Source organism: Xenopus laevis, chromosome 7L, assembly GCF_017654675.1.
Source record: "Xenopus laevis strain J_2021 chromosome 7L, Xenopus_laevis_v10.1, whole genome shotgun sequence".
Taxonomy (NCBI): Eukaryota; Metazoa; Chordata; class Amphibia; order Anura; family Pipidae; genus Xenopus; species Xenopus laevis.
This window is the reverse complement of record NC_054383.1, coordinates 90938441-90961023: the sequence shown is the minus strand read 5'-3', so window position 1 is coordinate 90961023 and position 22583 is coordinate 90938441. Positions and strand designations below refer to the sequence as shown.

Sequence of the window (22583 nt, the reverse complement as noted above, 5' to 3'; positions counted from 1 at the left end):
GGGCCCTGACCACCAATGATTTTTTAAAAACTTTTATGGGGGGGCCCTGGCACCAATGTTTTTTTTTTTTTTAAAAAAAAAAACCCTGATGGTAAATAGTTGCTGGGATCTGGCCTCCATAAATATACACCCTACATCTGGCACAGATCCATCCAGCAGTATGCAGATGTGTCAGGTGTGGAGGCTACATTTGTGCGGCCCCAATCTAGTTTCTGATTGAACTAGAAATGCCTGTGTGCCATGATGCTAAGAATACCAGAACGCCAGAATACATGCTCAATAAAACATAGTCAGATTAATCCTGCAGTGTCTCAATCAATATGCCTCATTTAAATAAATAAATTCAAATCTGGGGGAATCTGTTCATATGAGTAGTTCTCTCTGGAAAGCTGCAGTTTAAGCACCACTCAGACCCTGGAAATGCCTAAGTGGTAGGAGGTGTGGGGAGACAGACTGTGGTGGAGAGAAGGTCAGCTGTGAATTATGTGAGAGTGTGTGTTTTATTAGGCAGACACCAGCTGCTAGTCCCACAGGAGAGTGCCTCATGTCTGGGGAGGGATTCGGTTACAAGCACGGGATGTATAGCGTTTCAAAGGCTGACTGTGCTTTCCTCGAGATGGATCTCACAGTACAAATATGGGAAAAGCTTCATACAGAATGAAGGAGGGGTAAGGTTACTAGAAGATCCGAAATATGCAACCCATTAACCTTTGAGGAATGAAAGCTGCATATTCAGGTGTGGATCCCATGACTGGAGGGAGTGTGGCATTTGAATGGTTATGCAGAGGTCGAGAGAAGAGCAGACAGTGTTTTAAGACTTGTGCAGGGGGTGGTGCATCTCACCCAGTATAATTTAAGGTTCAAGGAAGGATCCTGGGCTGTCATTAAGCTGTCAATTTTGTTTGCCACTTTATGTAGCCAAAAAAGCGCCCTCTAGGGGTAGAATCTAGCGTTGCACACAGCCACTCAGTCATTTGACCTATGCTAATCACTTTGCAGGACAGATTTAAAACTTCAGTGGAGGGGGTTGTTGCATGGCAGATGCCCTTTTTTTATCGTCGTCAAAAATGGCAGCCAATCTACCAGGGCCTACCCCATATCCACTACTGAGGGTGGTTAAGCGTGTAGACGCAGGACCGTCCGCGCACGCGCGTCCTTGTTTGCGCACGCGCGTCCTCGTTTGCGCACGGCGTTACGGGGGTGCTGGACTCGACGTTGCCGGCCAGGTTACCGGCATTGGCCGGCACGGCAATCTAGAACTGTATATGGGCTAAAAATGCTAACACACCCCCACCTTGCCGAATGGTATCACCCAGTTATTAAACCTGTCTGGTTGAAGTCGTTGTTGTACTAGATCTACAGTGAAAGGGTTATGGGGAACAGCTGGAAAGCAGCAGGTTGACGAATGGATGTGGGATATAAAGGAATGGTGTGGAAGTGCCGGTGATGAAAGTGGCAGATCGCATTGCATTTAGCAGCGGCAGATAATGGGAATCAGTGTAGGTGTCTCGCCCCCTCTCTTTATCTTCCCACACGACAAACAGCGAAACCTTCACACTTGGCTGAGCTTCAAGTGCAGCCGGTGAGTCATAATAAAGTGCGCAAAACAAATGCCTTTCCCCAATGGTCCCCTGCGCGCTGAAATTAAACGGGATTGTTCTGTTTACAGCGGGGCCTTTGTCAGGACAGGCGCGGGGCCGGTAACAGTGTATGTGCGGGAAGCACCTTAACCCCCTCCCGGCTCAGTTCCCAGGCAACTCAATAGGGATCCCAAGCTTCCCCGGGAGCCCGCTGCATAATAGATGAGATCTTTTATACCTTTTCTTTATCTTCTGCCACAAAGGGGCTTCATTCTAATCTCAACCCCCCCCCCCACACACACACACACCTCCTTCAGGGGACAGTGACTTTTTTTTCACAATTTTGAAGGAATTCCAAGCACTACTGTCATTGATTAATGGATATAGATTTCTCATAGAAAATGCAATAATTCTATAATTTTCAACGGAATGTGTCAGGGCAGCCCACATTCCTCCAATATGCCCTATAGGAATGCTATCAGCCTTTGTCATTTTGCTACTGGCATTCCTAGGCATTTATCATGGTTCCCATGGGCAGAGTGATTCCCTCATTCCGATCTGTCCTATTGTGCGATTATTATAGTCACTTATGTGTCACGTGTCTTTAGCCTGGGCTAAGCATATGCTTTAATAACTGTGGTAGCTACTAGGGCTCTATATAAACACTTAAAAATAAGCTGTAGCGTTCTACTGGCAGTGATATGTATTGCCTGGCACTTATTTCTTATATAAAACTGATCAATCACAGCAAGGGGCCTATGTATTTTATTATGGCACTCGCCATTAGACTGATAAGTGATCTCACACAACCCCCCATATAATCCAAGCACCACACAACTGGATTCAAATGAAAAAGAGTTTATTAAATAAAACTCCTGCATGTTCGGAAAGTTTTTGACACAAAAACCAACACAATAACTTTGGCATTACACATTTTTCTGTACGCAATTGTACAAAACTAAAAAAAAAAAAAAAAAAAAAAAAAAGAAATCTCAGCAAAAGAGCTTTGTTACAAAAATGGGTCATCTACACAAGTTTGTTTTTTTTATTAAAGAATAAAAAAGCGAAATCCCCATATTTGGAAATAAATAGTTTTTTTGTGCGGATTGTCTTTAAGGCAGGGTCCCATAGAACGGAACCAACATATACACAGTCGGCTGATCGCGTTATCACCATGGTCGCCACACGGACTCAGCGCTGTCTGCTCTGGTGCTGCCCCCTAGAGGGCTGACGGCTTGCGCCATGTGAGGCATCTTGTGGGCGAAGCTGGTGAGTCCCTGCACTGGAGACTGGCTCGGGGGGCCGCCGGGGGATGTCGCGTTGGCATATAGAGGGATAACAGGTCCGGGGCTGGAGGTATAAGCTGGGTTGGGAATGAGGAAAGCAAACTGGCCGTCAGTAGCTGGCACTAGCTGGAAGCCTCCCTGGAATACTTTGGGGGAGATGGCCTCTGCTGGGTTCACCTTACAAGGCATGGGCACGGGGGTGCTGGAAGGGAGCTGCACATGCACTGGTTGTTGGCTGGAGGGGGGTTGCTGGTAATTCATGGCTACGATCTGTCCCAGGCAGCTGGACAGGTGACCGAGAAGCCTGGTCCTCACTTCGGTGTTGACGCCCTCGCAGGTAGAGAGGAATCGGGTGACTTCGTTCATGCACTCGTTAAATCCGGCTCTGTACTTTCCCAGAACTGAGGGGTCGGCTGTTAGAGCGGCTGTAAGGGAGAGCAAAAAGGGGTTATTGCACTGATCCCAATGCTAAATCACTGGCACTAACTCAAGCTCACTGGGCCCCTGTTACTGAGACTGACACTGATGTACAACCCGCTCCCCTCACCCAGCATAGTGACTAGCAACGGAAGGAGAGCAGCCCCAGCATCCCACCAATACAATAACATGTGGCTCATCCATGTATTTACCTGTCATTTGCACTCGCTGCAGGTTCCGTAGGTGCTTGACTGTCATTTCCAGGATATCAGCCTTTTCCAGTTTAGAGTGTCTGGAGCTCTGCGGGGAAATACAAGGGATCATGAATATCTATAGGCGTGAGAGGCTTCATAGCAGGCACCATATATATATATAAATATCCATTACACATCTATACCAGGGGGATTACTTTCTGCCACTTCTCGGTAGTTATTGTAATTAGGAATATTTCTGTATCTCAAAAGCAGCTTGAGTAAGGCAGCTATGAAGCAGAGGGTGCACAGTGCTATATATATATATACATATGAGGGGTATATGATCCAGAGAGGAACTTACATCTTTTTTTAGCGCATCCAGGATGAGGGTCTTGAGCTGCCCCAGGCTCTCGTTGATTCGCGCTCTCCTGCGCTTTTCCATGATGGGTTTGGACGACTGTAAAACAGAGAGGAGAGACAATTGAGCGACTCACTCACTTAGCGCCAGTCGGCAATATTCCTGGTGGGCAAGTTCAGGATGAACAGGTCATCACCACAGAGCGACATTTACCTTTCTGTGCTCGCTGGCACTCTTGGGTTTATCCGGAGTCTGCGCTGAGTTGGCTGGTGCCCCTGCAATGGGGGAGGCTGTCGGCTTCTCCATACTATCTGCAGGCATGTTCAGATGTTGTATCCGGATAGGGCTAGTGATGCGGATGTTGCTATGGCCAGTGCAGAGGCGAGTGCTGTGTGTATGAGGCTTGGCTGGATCATAAACCCTCAGCCTGGATTGTATCTCACTCTGATCTCCCAGCCTGCGGGCTCTGCCTCTATTTATACTCCGCGCTGCTGCTCCCCATTCGTGTGAAACCTTCAGTGCATTCTTTCCCACACTCTCCTCGGCCAATCACAAGCGCAGGCTCGCCCACTACGCATTCCTATTGGATAACCGGCACCCTCCCTAACTTTGCAACCTCCACTCACCCCCTCCTCTCACTCCAACCCCCACAAGCAGACTGCCAGTCACGCGCTTGGCTCATAGCAGGCGCCGGGGATCGGGCAGGGAGTGAAGCCCAGTGCCGAGCAATGCGCACCATTCTGGAACATATATTACAGCAACATATTATAACTTGCATTATACACACGTGCACATAGCAGGGGAACCGCCTGGCACATATCTCAGTCCCTTTAGGGAAACCCCCCCAGACCACTCGTTGATCTTGTTACACATACAAACATTCCATAGATAATAATGTTTATTTCATAGCAAGTATTATATATAATTGCACCAGTTGATGCTGCTGCGATTTATTGCCACAAACCAATGGCTACACTGGGAGCTCTTGTGATCACATCTATGTGTCACTACCGTATACCTAATTATGAATAAACAATAAAAAAATGATCATATTCGGGGTTACTAGCATCAGCCTTCTAATTTAAAAGATGGAATATTGAAATTGCCCTACAGATTTTGTTGCACATCAATTCTTGGATTGGACTGTTTTACTCTGCACTGCTCCATTTGGTTCCACTTTCCTAAATAACAATGATGGGAAGTGTTTCAACTTTACAAACCTTATTATTATATATGTGCAACGTATTATCGCTCTATAACACACCATTATCATCAACGTAGAAAAAAAGAGGTTCCCAAGACAATGGCATGTGCGTACATTGCAACGTTCATTATGTAAAACCACGAGTTCAAAGCGAGCTTGTCCAACTCTGCAGCAATGTTACTTTTGGCTCACAAATATGTTTTGAAATTGAGAAGAAATTGAGGCTGAGACCTAACTGGATCTGAGTATTGATGTTCAAACTAAGGCTTCAGATTGGTATTTACTGTAAACAGGCAACCGTTTCTTTACGCTGTCCTACAATTCAGTTTTAAAAAAACCAAAACAAAAAGTTTTCAGGAAGAAAAAAAAAAGAAAGAAAGCGTTTCCATCAATCTTCTGTCTTGGGAACTGTTTGCGTTTATTGATTTGTTCTGTGCGAATGGAGGTTTCATAGTCACTGTCCCACTAGCTGTTACTAAGCACAGTCCCAGGAGCAACAGCATTTCATGGATAAATACTTCCCAAAAGCAGAAGTAAAAAAAAGAAACAAAAATATGAATATTATCTATGTATGAATGGCTTTGGGATTTGTAAGAAATCATCTTCTGTTTAGCCCAATACCCCTTTTTCTCCAGTTTTTTTTTTACAGGGGTCCTGCAGAAACCTGCAAGTCTGCTCTTGCTAATGAATGTAATGTTTTTGCTCACTGTGGAATGCAAATAAATGCTAATGTGTATATAGGTAGCAAGAGTAGGTGCTAAACTTAACACATTAGTGCCAATGTGCTAAGCAACACTATTAAAATGAAACAGGTTTCTCCAGGGATCGGTGGAGCTCAGTGCTCATAAGTACAAAATTGCTCCAGTGCAGTAACCCATAGCAACCTAAGCATAATTAGCTTGAGTCATTCTTGTGTGCAGAGTAGGGCAATTCCCATGAATTATAACGATAAGCACCCTTGTAGTCTTCAGTCTGATACTGTATAGCCCCTAAACTGATTAAGGTTTTTGCACTTCTATGATATTGCACTATTACTGGGGGTAGGCTCTGTATTAGCTTGGCGTGTAAAAGCTTTGTACTCTCATAACTGGCTAAATACCTTGTTACTATAAAGTGTGAGCGCTAAGGCCGACTGCGCAAGATTCACTAAATATTTGCGCTGTCGCTGCTTTGCCTTGAAAGATGCTGATCACATGCGCTGTCCACGAGAAACACCCCGTAATACATATTTGTGAGCGTTCTATAAACACTTTAATTTTAGTAATCAGAGTAAAATGAGCGCAAAACATAAAAGGGGCACCGCAGGGCATTTCACAGGTAAAACATGAACCGCCGTTATCTCAGATTTAGGATGATCTCTATGTAACGCCCAGTGCCCCGTGCTCAAATTGGCAAACTTTACACCGATTCGGGTTCGAGGCCTGAGAAGCGCTAGAATTGAAGACGGAACGTGTGCGAATCACATTTCCCAGCTGTGCGCTCCTGGGAGAGACCCAGCAATCCCAGAGCATAGGCAGCCGGCCGGCACGCGAAGAGACTGGTATTCAGGCAACCAATAAGCTGGAGCGAAGGCCCGTGCTGCCTTCTCATTGGCTGAGCGTTGGCCACCTGTCAATCAAAGGCAGCTGGGGTAAATCTCTACCGCTGTGCGCGTGCCTTACATTGGGAAGCTGCGGCTGCTGGGCGGGCAGGCGCGCGCTCCCCTCCTCCTTCCTCTCCTCACCTCCCGCCTTCCTCCCCCTCCCCTGCTCCTGTCTGTACTTTGTATCACCCGGGAGCACGTGCCAAAGTGCTGCTGGCTTTCTGCACAGGGCTCAGGCAGCCGGCTCCCAGCCCAGCCTGGAAAAGCAAAAAGCCACAAAGGAAGGGAGGAGGGGGGAATGAGAAAAATCATAATAAAAAAGCATGGGAAAACTCCTCCTCTGCTGCTTCTGCTGCTATAATCTCACATGGTAAACACTGCGTCCTCTGTCCCATGAATGTAAATAGAGACGGCTACTTCACATATTTTTGCAGTTTTTTTTCCTCCTCTGCCCAGGGGTGTTTTTCCTGCGCACCTACCTTTGTAACTAGGAAATATCTGTAGCTTAACAAAAAGTCCCGAAGTCTGGGCCACGCGAGGAGCGCGTCACTGTGGGGTTGAGGGCAGGACAGGACTGGCAATCTGTGGGTAATGGCAAATGCCAGAGGGGCTGCTATAAGGTGCCATAGAAAGTCAGTATTTAGTGGCTGGTGGGGGCTATGTGGGCTGATTGGGCCTCTGTGTACCTGAAATGTCAGGACCTATTTTAATTCTCAGTCTGGACATGGTTGAAAGGATGTGCATGTGCCAGCCTGGATGCTGCTGCCATTTGTGTAGTGGGGTTACAGACAGTGCCCTGGGGTATGTGCCAGCCTGGCTGATGCCTTCTTTCTAGTGGGTTACATTGCCATGAGGCATGTACCCAGGGGCTATCCTGGCCTATCTGCCGCCCCTCCCCCGTGCACTTACCTTTTTGCGCCTGAGGGGGCCCAGGGGAGTCAGGAGGGCCAGGACACTAGCACAGAGAGTGCAGTTAGGCAGAAATTCGGCTCTTAAAGTACCAGGAGCGGCATTTTTTCCGTCCCTGGTACCTAGTGGGGCGCTGCTGCCTGAGGCGAGAGCCTCAACTCGCCTCGTTGGCGAAGTGCCCCTGCATGTACCAGCATAGTTGCACCTTCTCTCTAGAGGGGATACAGTGCCCTGGGGCAATTGGCAGACTGGTGGTGGCACCTTCTTTCTAGAGGGGATACAGTGCCCTGGGGCATTTGCCAGACTGATCGTGGTGCCTTCTCTCTAATGGGGTTCCATTATCACCAAACATGTGCCAGCCTGGTGGTGCCTTAGGTGTTATAGGAGATACAGAGGAAGCAGAGAAGGGGATAATGGAGAGAAAGTCCATTTGTGGGTTGGAATGAAGGAATTTGGGGATGCATTCAGGCTGTTGCTAAGCTACAGTATCCCTGAGAGCTCTGTTGGCAGAATGCTGGGAGTTGCAGTCCAGCTGATGGGGGGGCTGAAGTAGGGCAGTACAAGTAGGGGAAGCAGCAGGCCCAAAGATGTCAGCCCCCATGTCATGAGGGAAATAATGATCCAGTTCAGGATTTTATTAAGCCTAAATTCTACTTCACGCTAAATGATAACTTGAAATAAAGTCTCAAAAAGAGGCACAGAGTGGATCATTATCTCCCTTAGGAAATGGGTTTGGTTGAAGTCTCTGCAGACCTTACAACAGCTGGGGGGCTGATCTAACTGTAAATGCTCCATTACGTGTAAATGTGTACATAGAGATTTGTGTATGCACATTTCTCAATACAAACTGATAGGATTTGCTATGTATCAAATTAAATAAACACCAGCTTGTTAAACTAGTTAGTATCTCAAGAGTCACTCTGAGACCACTATAATATTCTTGATACCAAAACCACTCTACAGCATCTCCTATGATGTTAGCCTGAAGGAATGTTGGCAGCAAGATGATCAGATATCTCCGTTGCAGACTAATCAGGGGCAGTCAGCTGTGCAGAGCTGTTTATATGACCCCCTACTCCCAGCAGGAGGACTGTGTGTTGGCTTGAACCTGCTCTACTCCCTTCTACACCCACCTCAACTTAAGTGATGAAAAATTACATCCTACTGTTAGCCAGCCAGATCATTATATTGGCCCACCATACCTTTTTTATAAACAGGTAAGTTCAACCTACAGGTCTTTCAAGGCATTGGTGGTCACATCCAGCTGCAGTATAGTTGGACAGCCATGCTCTATGAATGAACTCACTGCTTTTGTGTGAGAGAGAATGGCATTTAAATAGCAAGGTGATCCTTATGTCCTGTCAGGGTCTTGTTGAGAAATGTGTGACAAAGAAAGGAATGTTTATGATACACAGACCTGGTACATATTGTACAGGGAGGGATATACCTGCTATTGTAACTGTGTAACAAGGTATCCTTTTTCCTTTTTCCTGCTGATTACGTTTTTGGAGAAGGTAATGAAGAATGATGCTGCCCTCTTGAGGCCAGTCTGAAAATATAAATATTATCTCTGCATTTTAATTAAAACAACAGTAACATCAAAAAATTAAATTGTTTTAAAGTAATACAAATATAATGCAGTGTTGCCATGCACTGGTAATACTGCTGTGTTTGCTTCAGAAACACTTCTATTGTTTATATAAATAAGCTGCTGTGTAGCAATGGGAGCAGCTATTCAAGTTACACAGCAGATAGCATATAAACTCTGTCGAAAATAAGTTATCTGTTATCCACTATTTAACCTGTGCCATATAGCCTTTTTTCTATTTCTGACATTGCTTTTCAGCAGCTTGTTTATATAAACTATAGAAGTGTTTCTTAAGCAAACACATCCGTTTTACCAATGCAGGGCAACATTACATGAAATTTTCATTACTTTAAAACACATTGATTTTTTGGTGTTACTGTTCCTTTAAGGCCTTTTCCAACTTAGCAGAAAAAATATCTTAATTTTACAGGTTAAACAGCCAACCCTGCAACTCCTGGGGGGCCCTAGAGGTATAGGGTCCCAGTAGCGCACTGATTAGCAGTTTCAGTATATATTTATGATAAATGTCTTATTCCCAATGCATAGGAGTAACTCTAGTTACACTACTGTTAATTGCCCTAAATACATTCAGTTATAACCATCTTAGCTGTAATGCTGGATATTATTATATAAAATGCAGGGCCACTTTAATTAAAAGACAAAGGGAAAATTATTACAAGGAGACTTGTATATAGTATTTTTGGTATATTTCATACTTTGTTTCTGTAGTATCATCCACTTTCAACAGAATTTTGTGCAATCCCAGTAGAAATACATTGTATATATAATAGCACCAATTGGTGCTCAAATGGGCAAGAGGGGCATTTGCCCAGAGCAGCCGGAAGAGAGAGCCCACCATTATATCTTTCATCTGCTATATTTTGACTGAAATGACAGACCTTTGATTTCAATCTGCCGGAAGAGCTGTACCAAAAAGGCATTTTTATATTTAAGGAATCTTCGTAATAAAAACACTGATCTATAGTGGTGTACTTTAATAAGCACAGATCATTTCTTTTTATTGCTTGCCTTATTAAGTACCATCACAAATTTCTTGTTATTTCTGTAGCGCCCACCAATGAGATCTTTGCTTTGGGCGCATTGGTACCTTAAAGCGGCCCTGGAACAAGTTACAGTTTTTAGGGATGCAAAGAAGTTACCTTTAGGGTTTGGATTTGGTTCTGCTGCACACTTCAGGTTAAAAAGAATCTGGAATCTTCTGCACTTACACCCGGTACTTTTGTGTCTATGCCACAGATTCTATGCAGACTGGCATATAACTAGTTAAAGAATGTTAAGCAATACTTTGGTGGCTATTTACTTATAAAATTCAGTTCTTAATTGTTTGATATGATCCTCCTTTATATAAAGCACAGCAAAAATATATTTTGTAAAAAAAATTATACATATTTATTTCAAGACCTGGGGATTGATATGATATGAGCCAATGGGATCTTTGCATTTGTTATCTAACTAGTAGTGGAGTAATTGCTGTGAGAAGTTCCACTTGAGCTTATGCGAGCCCTCTGGGGTGAACTGTGGCACTGACTCTCCACCAGGTGGAGACAGAATCACCTTGGATACCTAGAGAAATTCTATATTAGTAGCAAAAAAGTGACATCTCACCAGTTATAATATAGAAATGGTTGTTGTTTCGGGGCCTGGAGTGTAAAGAAGATTTCCCTAAGGGAACTAAGCCTATAGTAAAAGTAGGATATCAGGGACCCAGTGAGCGATGAATTTATATAGTAACAGAAGTAGCACCATTACTCGTACATCTTAGAGGTGTACCAGAAAAAGAGTAGCATTTGCCTCCCACTTAGGACTGATAGATTGTAGGAAGCTCTCCCAGGTGATACTATACCTGAAAGTGAAGGGGCAACCAGCTGGACAGTGCATCAGGCTGGTGCCTTCTTCCAGCATATCCACTGGAGAGGGGGTCCAGACCACTATGGGTATCCCCACAGAGTGATCTTAGGCCTACCATCCCCATCTCCATGGTGGTACCAGTGTATTTGCTCTGATTATGAAGTTCATTATAAATGCACTACCTCAAGTGTGACCTTATACTACAAGATTACTATTCGGTTTAATAATAAACCTTATTTGGTTTTGAAGAGCCACTGGCATCCACATTCCATGATTTTGCAACCTTTTTGGTGTAATTCCACAATGCTATTCCCTTGCTCCAAACAACACCACAAGGGTCCAGTTGCGAGAAAAAGAGAGGTTCACAGTGTAACGGTGCTCTGCTGAGGAGGGAAAATAAGTTACAGTTGCCTATCTTGCGCTATTATCTACAGGCTAAGGTTTTAAGCACAAATAGCATTGATTTTTTGGGGAAAATATTATTTTGCTCAAGCCCATGTCTCAACAGTTTGTTACTGTGTTTTTTCTTTACAGTATTTGAGATGGCTGCAGTGGTGCAGAATTTGAATAACTCTATTGTTTGGTATTTTACTTGCTGGTTCTCGGTTATCTTCGGCTTTGTGCATCAGAGGTATTGAGTCCATCCTTCTTGCTCGGTAAGGTGAGGGGAAAGTCTCCCCTATCTCATCCCCATGATGGCTTTATAGATTTTATTTCTATATAACAAACAAGAATCTTCTTTAATCATATTACATGATTAAGCTCTCTGTGAATAAAAATACAATCTCTTAACTAATAGAGCACGCAGGATTATGTGCAGTGTACGGCATTTCAGTTTTTTTCCCCTTTTGTTTTTTTTTAACTTGTTTATACTTGGCATAGAAGTTGACATTTTTGAGTGCAAGTCCTGCCTTGTTTTCATGGTGTTCCATTCCCCTTAGCTGAAAGTTTGGGGCTTGACACCCACAACTAAGGTTTATAATGGTTAGCACTACTGTTTATAGACTAGGTTTGTTATTCTTATTTTCAGCCTTATTTCTCTTGCAGACATCACTAGCAGCAGCTACTTGCTATATCTTTTTTTTTTATCCTAGGACTATCGTGTACCCTTGCACTGTAGTTTGTGGTGCCTATTGCTTGTTTGCAATAATGTTGGCTCTTTGGACAGCAGGGCACAGATAGGGTCCTAATACATCAGGTTCTTTCAGGAACTTCACAAAACAAAACCAGTCCTTTGTTAAAAAATATACAGTATATACTGAGTAGTTTTAGTATATTATATTTGTTGTGCTAGATTATGCTGTAGTAACAGGATATTTGCATGAATATATATGGATACGCTGTGTTTATACAAATCTAAATACATTGTTTTTTGTGAATGCAAATAAAACTAGCAGAAAATATACATATTTAACATAGATTTGTTATGGTTTGAGGGATCCTCTTGCCTTATTTAAGAAAACAAATATATAAAAATTGTCATGTCAGTTATTTTACCATGGTTCCAAGACTATCTAGGGCAGGGGTCCCCAACCTTTTTTTACCCGTGAGCCAAATTCAAATGTAAAAAGAGTTGGAGAGCAACACAAGCATAAAATAGTCCCTTGGGGTGCCAAATAAGGGCTGTGATTGGCTATTTGGTTGCCCCTATGTGGACTGGCAGCCTACAAGAGGATCTATTTGGTACTATACTTAGTTTTTATGCAATTAAAACTTGCTTCCAAGCCTGGAATTCAAAAATAAGCATCTGCTCTGAGGCCACTGAGAGCAACATCCAAGGGGTTGGAGAGCAACATGTTGCTCGCGAGCTACTGGTTGGGGATCACTGATCTAGGGCAACAATTGCACCATGTAAGGGGCAGTACATATGCAGCCCATAGGGTTAATTTGCATAACTATTATTAGTGTGCTATTCATTTGCATTAAAAGGATCTGTGGATGCAAGGTATTACACAAGCCCTGTACTTCCCACTGGCCAAGGGCAGAAGTAGAGGAATACATTTAGTAGAAGAGTTTTGTGCTCTTCACCTTATGCTTGATATGCTATCAAAGGGGTAACGGGTACAAGGGGCAGGGTAGAACATCTTTCTGGTTAGGGACCAAACAAAATTAAATTAATTTATGTGCTAATGGCTGCAGTTTTGCATCCTCGTGCATACATAGCACTTGCACACAACATTAATAACTCCTACATAGAATAAAAAACTATATAAAAGAAGCAGATTCTGTATTTATGTCCAGTTGCCAGTTGTGACCAATCAGGCTTTTGTTTTCATTCTCCAACTTATATCAAACTGCCCTGAAATATATAATATTAAGCATAATAAGGGAAGTGAGATCAAAGGCATAAACAGAAATTAGATGAAATAGGAACAATATTCTGTTCTACATTGTACATGAATAGTTTATAGAATATTTGTTCATGTCAAAAAACTGTGATATTGCATGACAATTCAGTCACAGACATTCAGAATAGGATCTGACTGTCCCTGAAAATGATTTATCATCTAAATGGATTGTAAACTGACCACTTCCTGGAAGAGCTGCAAGTTCTTTATCATAATCTGAAAAGGCCTCCAAAGGGAGAACAAACAGAGAAATAACCAAGGAACCAAAGACCTACAATACTTTTTCCTGATGCATGATCACATCCTGTGAGTGTCCTCTGTATATAGCCTGTCCTCATTTATTGTCCATAACTAGCAGTAATTTCTAGGGATGCACCGAATCCACTATTTTGGATTCCGCCGAACCCCCGATACCGAACCGAATCCGAACCCTAATTTGCATATGCAAATTAATGGTGGGAAGGGAAAACATTTTTTACTTCCTTGTTTTGTGACAAAAAGTCACGCAATTCCCCTCCCTGCCCCTAATTTGCATAGGCCGATTCGGCCGAATCCGAATCCTGCTGAAAAAGGCCGAATCCTGGATTTGGTGCATCCCGAGTAATTTCTTCCCGTTACGTGTAAGATATCAGCAAATATGTAATTAGATTAAGTTTGCTGTCTGTGAGGGATATGACTTTGTGGCTTTTATGTGCCTAAAGCTGGCCATAGACACAAAGATCCGATCGTTTGAATCCTTGAACGATCGGACTTCCCCATCGCAAGACCTGCCACTAACCTTTCAGATCAAATAAAGTAGTAAAAGAACAGATCAGACGATGTTCTGCCCCTACAGCAATTGTACGAAAGTTATGTCCGACAAAAGCTAGTGACAGTCTCCCACTGAAAATCGTACGATCGGCAATACATGCAGAGAAATTATTGGCAGTCGACAAAAATCTTTTAACCTGTCAGATCGACCAAACGACCGATCTCCATGGGACAAAAAATGACGGGACTCTCCACAAATGGTCTGATATATATATATATATATATATATATATATATATATATATATATATATAGTGAATAAAAAAATAAGAAGAATAAAAATAAGTTGCCGAGGAGTTTCATGACCATATAAAAACACGAGGCCGAAGGAAGAGTGTTTTTATACAGGTCATGGAACTCCAAGGTGACTTCTAATATCCTTATAATTTACAAAAGAGGGTACTTTATTTATTGTAATACACATGTTTTAGTGAGTCATGTGACAAAAATTACATTACAACTCACCATATTTATTTACAATAGTAGTGGTGGTTTTAGTGAACTGTCTTGCTGATTTAAAGTCATGGTTAGCCTTTGTTTAAATACTGAGTAGTGTATTCAGCCTTAATACATTCCCTTGTTTTTCTCATCATCAAATGTAGATTGGTGTAATACGCTGTCTCTGAAGGTGTAAATTTACTAATGACCAACAAATTTCTTTAATTGTCTTGCTTGTGCTTATTTAGTGGGAGGTAAGCATTTACTGATGGGTAATTGTTATAACTCCCTGATTCTTTCTCAGTTGGTCGTGGCAGGCCAAAATAGTGTGTAATCATAGAGTAACAATAAACTAAAACATTGAAGATTTAAACCAGTAGTTCACAAAGTTAGACACACACATATATATAATTAAGACTTTTGCATGCAACATTGTTTAAAAAGTAACAACCAGGAGTTAAGCCAATGCTGCTTTCAATAGTAAATGTTTTTATAAACACTGACATTTTTTAATAAATGTATATTAGAAAGTTGCTTAGAATTATGTTTTATTTAATTAGACACATTTTTATTTTGGGGTTGACGTGCCCTTTAATCAAAATTCAGCCAGAGGTGACTAGCTGTGCTGCTAACTGACCCACTCAGAATCCATCTTGTACAGATTGTTGTTATAATAGTCTTAGAAGGTCACATGAATTATTGCTATTATTCTCCTATTTCTTTTATAACCAAACTAATTACTTTGAATAGTTTTGCATATTCAAAATTGTCCGAATGTTGGGTAAGATGGCAGTGCAGTGCTGCTATAGAAAGTTCCCTGTGTCTGTATTCTTTCCAAAAAGGTGCACTGGCCTGGGGAAAACTTAGCAATTGAATTTGCTGTTTTTTATACCACCAAGTGAATTTGGGTTTTCCGTGTTTTTTTCCGAGAAATTTAGATTTCTTCCAGTATAATAATAGATCCAGGCTCTGTAGGGCATTTCCACAGTAGTAAACAAATTGCTATAGAGGTTATCTAATTTATAGCAAACTAATATGTATATAAACACTTGTCTACAGTATGATCATAGCAGACTTGCTATTGGTACCAAAGCAGGCTAAAAAAATAATTTTGATTTAATACATTTCTAATAATATTTTTTTGTATATAGCACCACTATACACAGTATTGTTTTCAAGCACATGCAGGGCCTGTTTTAATTTATTGGGGTGGTTGAATTGTAGAATGTTACAGAATAGCCAATTCTAAGCAACGTTTCAATTAGTCTTCATTATTTTTTTTATATAGTTTTTTAATTATTTGCCCTTTTATTCTGACTCTTTCCAAAGTTCAAATGGGGGTCACTGACCCCATCTAAAAAACAAATGCTCTGTAAAGCTACAAATGTATTCTCATCAGGTCCTCCCCTATTCATATTCCCAGGCGGATTGAGGACTGCATAGGTTTGATCTGACCACCCGTTATGATCCAGTAGTTGGGCCCTAGGACCCACGATCAGATCAGCCCGTTATCACCCATCAGAGAGAGAAATTTGCTCATTTGGCAACCTTGCCAAACATGCGGATCTCCATATGTATGACCAGCTCAAGTCAATAATGATGTTTTGGTGTTTCTGTGCTCAACCAGGGATTAGCGGGGAGCGGTGAAATACTGCATTTGCTGTCTTTGCTTTCCATAGTAATATGTGGGAAATACATTGACTAAGGCAGATATAGTGGTGATAGGTGGACATCAGTTGTGAAATGGTTTCATCGTGATTGCAATGGTAGTCATTGGCACTAACCGAATTGATTTTACCAATCTGTGATAACATTGTTACTTCATACTGTAATCTAGTGAGCACATTAAGCAGCAAAGAGGTACCAGTTATTTGCATTCTTTCTATTCAGGGTTGTTTGCTTCCATTTGCATGCTTATTTCCTGTTCTGCAGAGTACATAGCAACTCACAGATATTCAGAAGTCACTTTTTTCTTCTGCTCATTCGGCTGCATAATAATTGCATCACTCTTTTCTTACTACCCTAGCTATTGTGCTTGCTTTGACTGAGTGCAAAATACCCCCATGTTTGCTATCTGCCAGGCAGCCCTGTAGACTGGAAAGCAGATTAAGCAAAGCAAAATGCCTTTCCTAAAGCTTGCTGCTTTTGGACTGACCTGGGATTTGTTGGGGTTGACTTAGTTTTTCTGCTGATCAGTCCATGGACCAAGCAATTTAAATGCTACAGTGATTAGCTGCGATTAACATGGAGAAGCAACTTGCACCTGGCGCTACAAAAAGAGGTTGATATAATTGAGCATTTCCTCTATCATTCATGGACCAAGCAATTTGAAAAAAAATACAAGTCTATGCAGTTGCAGACCAGCTGAGGACCCTGTCCACTCACCAGCCAGCCCATTGTATTTTACTCTGACAGTTATTGCTGTTTGATAGCACTATTGCTTCAGATAAGGTGTATAGGGGGCACACTCCCATTGATATTACATTTAAGTGAAAATTTGATTGAATTTCAAGAAAAAATGCCCACTATCTCTTAAATGGCCTATTTATCAAAATTTTAATTTGTACCTTTTTGAGTTTTTTTTTTAAACGAAAAAAAAAAGCTTATTTATTTATATAAGTGCGCTTATTAATTAAAGGGGTTGTTCACCTTTCAGTGAACTTTTAGTATGATGTAGAGAGTGATATTCTGAGATAATTTGCAATTGGGTATCATTTTTTATTATTTGTGTTTTTTGAGTTATTTAGCTTTTTCATTCAGCAGCTCATTGATTTGAATAAGAGAATGAAATATGAATAGGAAGGGCCTGAATAGAAAGATAAGTAATAAAAAGTAGCAATAACCATAAATGTGTAGCTTTACAGAGCATTGGTTTTTTAGATGGGATCAGTGACCCCCATTTGAAAGTTGGAAAGATTCAGAAGAAGAAGGCAAATAATTCAAAAACTCTAAAAAACAAATAACAAAACCAGTTGAAAAATGTACCATTCTATAACATACTAAAAGTTTATTTAAAGGTGAACCAGCTTTTTAATAACTCATCTCAAAAAAATTGATTGCGTAAAAACGCGCAATCACATTTAGTCATCATTTCAATGAGTAAAAATTTTTAAAAAATCATGTGAATTGTTTAAGAACAACAACTCCATTGACTTCAACATGAAATGGCCAGCTTCTAGATGTAGAAGTTTCACATTTGAGTTCTTGCTAAAGTTTCAGAAATCCTTATTTGAATTTGTGAGGTTTAGCACCAAAAACCTTGAATCTCCAATACTGTAATATAAGGGGAAAATAAAATGTGACCCTTTAATGCCAAACATATACAGTTGAGGTTCTCAAACTTTGGGGCCAAAGCAGTGTAGGGATATATTGTCTGCAAGCCAGCTAGATGTAGGATGAATGTTTGTTTGCTGTTCCAAATGTTTTATGAGTTCCAGCATAAAGGCCAGTTAGGGTCACATTCTTGTTTTCTCTCCTAGATATCCTTGAAGGTTTAGGGTAACCAATGAAATAATGTTTTCAAACATATTATATGAGGGCTGGGTCCCACCAGGTTTTCCTACAATGTCCCACAGGCCCAGAATGACCTTGTCTAAGGACAAAATAACTATATAGCATTCAGTTAGGAAATCAGCCCCAGATCATACCCAAGTATAATTGTAATATTTTATATAAAAGGGGATTCAAAGACTTTTGAAGCTTGATGAGAACACACACACATATCACTCAAATCCCTGAAATGCGCTGAAATGATTGATTATAATATATGTCTAACCTTTTCCATTGAAAGATCCTGCAGTGTAAATTGAGTTAAATGTACGATATCAGAATGATCACAGACCAAATTGCTAAGAGAAAGAGAATGGCATCAGTTGGGAAGACAGTTGATGAGGTAGGAGATAATCATGCAATTCAATCATTAGGTGAGTGTTAAAGTGTGTAACAGGAGATACATTATGATGTTACTGTTTTTGTTCTTTTTACATTCTTTTTAAGCTGCATAGACCAGGAATACCTTGCAGTGGTACTAAAGATAAAGCACTGCTTGATTCACAGCCTAAATATGAAGGCTGACAGCAGTTAAGCAGAAGACACAAAACTCTTTGAAAGACACTGGAAGGCCAGATCTCAGTAGTGGCTATGAGAGATTTGGGAAAAGTACATCAATCCCTGGACTAGAGGTATTAGGGTGAAGCAGATCTTAGGGAGAGTTCCAGAAGTGAAACTTATGCTATAATCTTCAGACTGACAGCATCTGACTCCTAAAGCATCACTCTTTGGTCTGTGCCCATATGTTGATAATAAAGGTTTTTCATTTTTGATAAAGTGACCCATAAAGAAAGTAAGACCTATAAGGGGGAATGTAAATAAAAAATTGCAAGCATGTGTCACGATCGGCACCCTAAATCCGGAACAAGTGCTAGCCTCCCTGGTCTCAGCTCTGCTTCCACCTGTAGCAGCCGCCTTTCAATTCGGGAGGAGCCCTCCAATAATCGAATGCCGCCAGGTCTAAATAAGAGAGGAGCCTAGCAAGAATTCTGGATGAGCAAAGGGGCACGATTGTTTACCAAGGATTTTAGAAGGAAGGCCACACAACATAGGAGGAACCAAACGGGTTAGGATCAGGATTGGAGTGTTCAGAATAATCAGGCAGGCAGACAAGGATCAGGACTGGAGAGTTTGAAATAGTCAGGCAGGCAAGGGTCAGTATTGAAAAGTTTAGAATAGTCAGGCAAGCAGGCAAGGGTCAATACCAGTATAACAAGCTAAATTCACAAGGAAAACACCCAGGAACTAAACAAGTTAGACCTAACAATGGGCAATCACTTCAATTTCAAGTCAACTTCAAGTCCCTTTAAATAGCTTTGAATTTCACGTGACGACATCATCATGCCAGTGCGTAACAGCCAGAAGTGCAAGCTGCCATAGGAGAACTGGCACAGAAGGAACAAGGAAGCATGCGGCGGGCGTCCCCAGTCTTTAAAACATTTTTCAGGCTTCATGCAAAAATATCACATACAAGCAGAATACAAGCAAAGGTGCTGCATTTTGGAAATACATTTTTTCTAGTGTCATTTATAATGTTCTTAATGAGGTGCAGAATAATTCCATCAAGACAGATATATATGTTTATTTATAGGGAAGAAAGAAATTGCTATGCAAGAAGGAAAATGGCCAGTAGCTGTATCATGTCCAGGGCAGAAATGTCTGCTGTCCAGGGTGCTGGAAATTGCATTATTCCCCAGGTTGGATTCATCTTATTCCAGAATTCAGTGAATCCGAGAACTTTTTGCAATTTGGATTTAGAAGAATACTCAGTATTCAGAAAAAGCAAACCCTGGACAAGACAGTTGTGCTCAGATTTTGAATATTGAAGATAGGATTTAGTACTCAGTTGAATATTTTCTGAAGGATTTTGTTTGTACATGTATGGGACCTGTTATCCAGAATGCTCAGGCCCAGGGGTTTTCTGGATAACGCATTAATTAAATCTTAGTTTGGACCAAGTATAAAGTACTGGTTTATTATTACAAAGAAAAATGAAATAATTGTTAAAGTTTGGACTATTTGAGACTGGCTTTCAGTAATTTGGAGCTTTCTGGATAATGGGTTTCCAGATAACAGATCCCATACCTGTACTAAGTAGTACAGAGTGGCATGATTTCCAATAGCAGCTCTGTCCTCAGAGTCATTTATTAACTTGTGCTTTGTAATAGACAAACTTCTTAGAATAATTTGGGAGCCAATATAGTTCCTATCTTTGTCAGCTTTTATCTACCTGTGGGTGCTGAAAGTTTTTCACCCCTGCCCTTCTCATCCACATATTGATAAAAAGAAACCATTTTCCAATATTTTTATTAGGTTAGGAAGAACTAACTTTTTGGGAGTTCTAAGATGAATGCTTCTTTCCTGTTGCTTAGTATCACACGCACTACTCTTTTCCCTAAATTATCATATATTCCTATCTGACTTGCTTTAATGCATAGGGCTGCTCTAACACTTCAAAAACTGTACAGCACTTTTAAGCAAAGTGATGCTGACACGAAAAAACGACTAAAACTAAAAATGTCATTGTTATTTTCAAGTGCAATACTGAAAATACTTTAAAGGGATACACAGTAGTATTCTAAATTGTGTCAAATTAGCAGCACTCAAAATAAATGTGCATTTAAATTTGTATGCAGGTTTTCTTGGGTGTACTGGTCACTTAGTGAAATACCACAAGTGAGGCCCATTTCTTCCTGCCTCCTGTTCACTTACTATCCTGCCTTAATGAAGGGTTATTTGCTCAGGGTATAAAAGGCAGGCAGCTGTGTGTGTCACTTATGAACATTGTATTTGCCAAAAGGTTTTAAAACCTAGCCTAATCCCTTCTGGATATTTGTCTGCTTTTTCTGGGCCACATCAACAACAGTGCTAGCTGCATGACAAAATAAAGAACCCCATCTGATAGAAAGTAAATAAAGGGATAAAATGCTATCAAACGAGACACTTTTCCCCTAACAATGAGTAGCAAGTGAAGCTAGAGCATACTTGAGGATTAACTTTAAAGTTAACTGGGAAAAGTTATTAAAATGGAACCAAACCAAGTACCACTATTCATTACACTGGCAAACATCATGTTGAAATACAAAATACTGACAATTAGATCCTGATTCAGCTGCTGTTACACAACAATGTTGGCTAATTCCTGAGATTTAACTGGTTGAATGGAACGCTTTGAAATTTACTAGCTAAACTGCCTAGTTTAATAACAGGAAATATTTGCCATAGATAATAATATACAGAAAAGTAATAATAAACAAACCCAGGGTTAAGGTTTGTGGGACTGAAGCATGACACATAAATGCCTCTTTAAGTGTAAAACTTGGAAACTGGAGATACAGTATATAAGGGCTCATTTATGAAGCACAACCACAGTAGATGGCCACAGTTGTTTCACAAATCAGCTCCATTCATTTGAGGTACTTGTATCTAAAGTAAAGCATCACTGTACCCGGTCAGTCTTAGTAATTTGTGTACAGTGAGGTAGCTCCAGCAACAATAGTCAAAGCACACTGGCACCTAAAGAATCACACACAAACATCACCATGCGGCAGAAATGTCAACCTCATGATGCTGACGATTTTCCGTGAAATTGCATCCGATTTGCAGTAAATTTATAATCTGGTAAAGAAGAAGGAAAGGTATAGTTGTCGAGGAGTGTTAAACTGTTAGGCACCCTCTCTCAGGGATTATAATCATTTACATGATACCCTATGCAGTGCTCCTGTTCACTGAAAACTGCAATAACCAGTGGTATTTCTAAAGCTCTTCACCATTTTTGGTCTTGTTTCCTTTGGGCAGGCCTCTGGGCAGGCACATCCACATTAAAGTGAATTTAGAGCTAGTTTTTTTTTTCATTCTACTATATATGCACCTGCCTGTAGAGAAGAAGACAGAAGCAGAAGAAGATTGAGGTGAACTTCTACAGAAATAGCTTGTGTCTGTGCAGTTTTCTGCTAACAGGAGCACAAGTCTGTGGTATCGGGTAAGCAGTTATATCATTGGGAGGTGCCTAACATTTTGGCATACCCCAGTGGCCAAAGGTAAAGGCCAGTTAGGGTAGGATTTGGGAAGAATAATCTTCTCGGCTAGAAACTTCTGGAAACATACTTGAAGGTCATTTAAGGACAAACTAGGGGTGGATATCTTAGATATTACATACCTGTAGAACTGTTGCTGCATGGATGCACAACAATGTTTTTATACATCTGATAATGTGTCAGTCTCTCTCTCTCTCTCTCTCTCTCTCTCTCTATATATATACACAATAATGCTTTTCTACAACCACCAAAGCAAAATGGATAAATATAAAACAAAAACATTCTGTGACATGGTGCGTGATGATAAACAGACAAATTAAATAGAGTATAGATCAAATAGGTTTGATATGCATCTTAATAAGTAAACAGATTACATGTTATGATTCTAGCCTTCTTCATGATGGAGTGCCTAAC

General features: G+C 41.0%; 1 protein-coding gene across 1 annotated transcript; it reads right to left on the bottom strand.

Moving 5' to 3' along the window:
* Positions 1 to 2422: 2422 nt before the first annotated feature.
* hes4.L (hes family bHLH transcription factor 4 L homeolog) lies at positions 2423 to 4270 on the bottom strand. Its single transcript, NM_001088692.1, is given in 4 exon segments — positions 2423 to 3291; positions 3496 to 3583; positions 3839 to 3934; positions 4049 to 4270. Coding segments are annotated over 4 exon segments (834 nt in total). The 5' UTR covers positions 4157 to 4270; the 3' UTR covers positions 2423 to 2749.
* Between the last annotated feature and the right edge of the window lie 18313 nt (positions 4271 to 22583).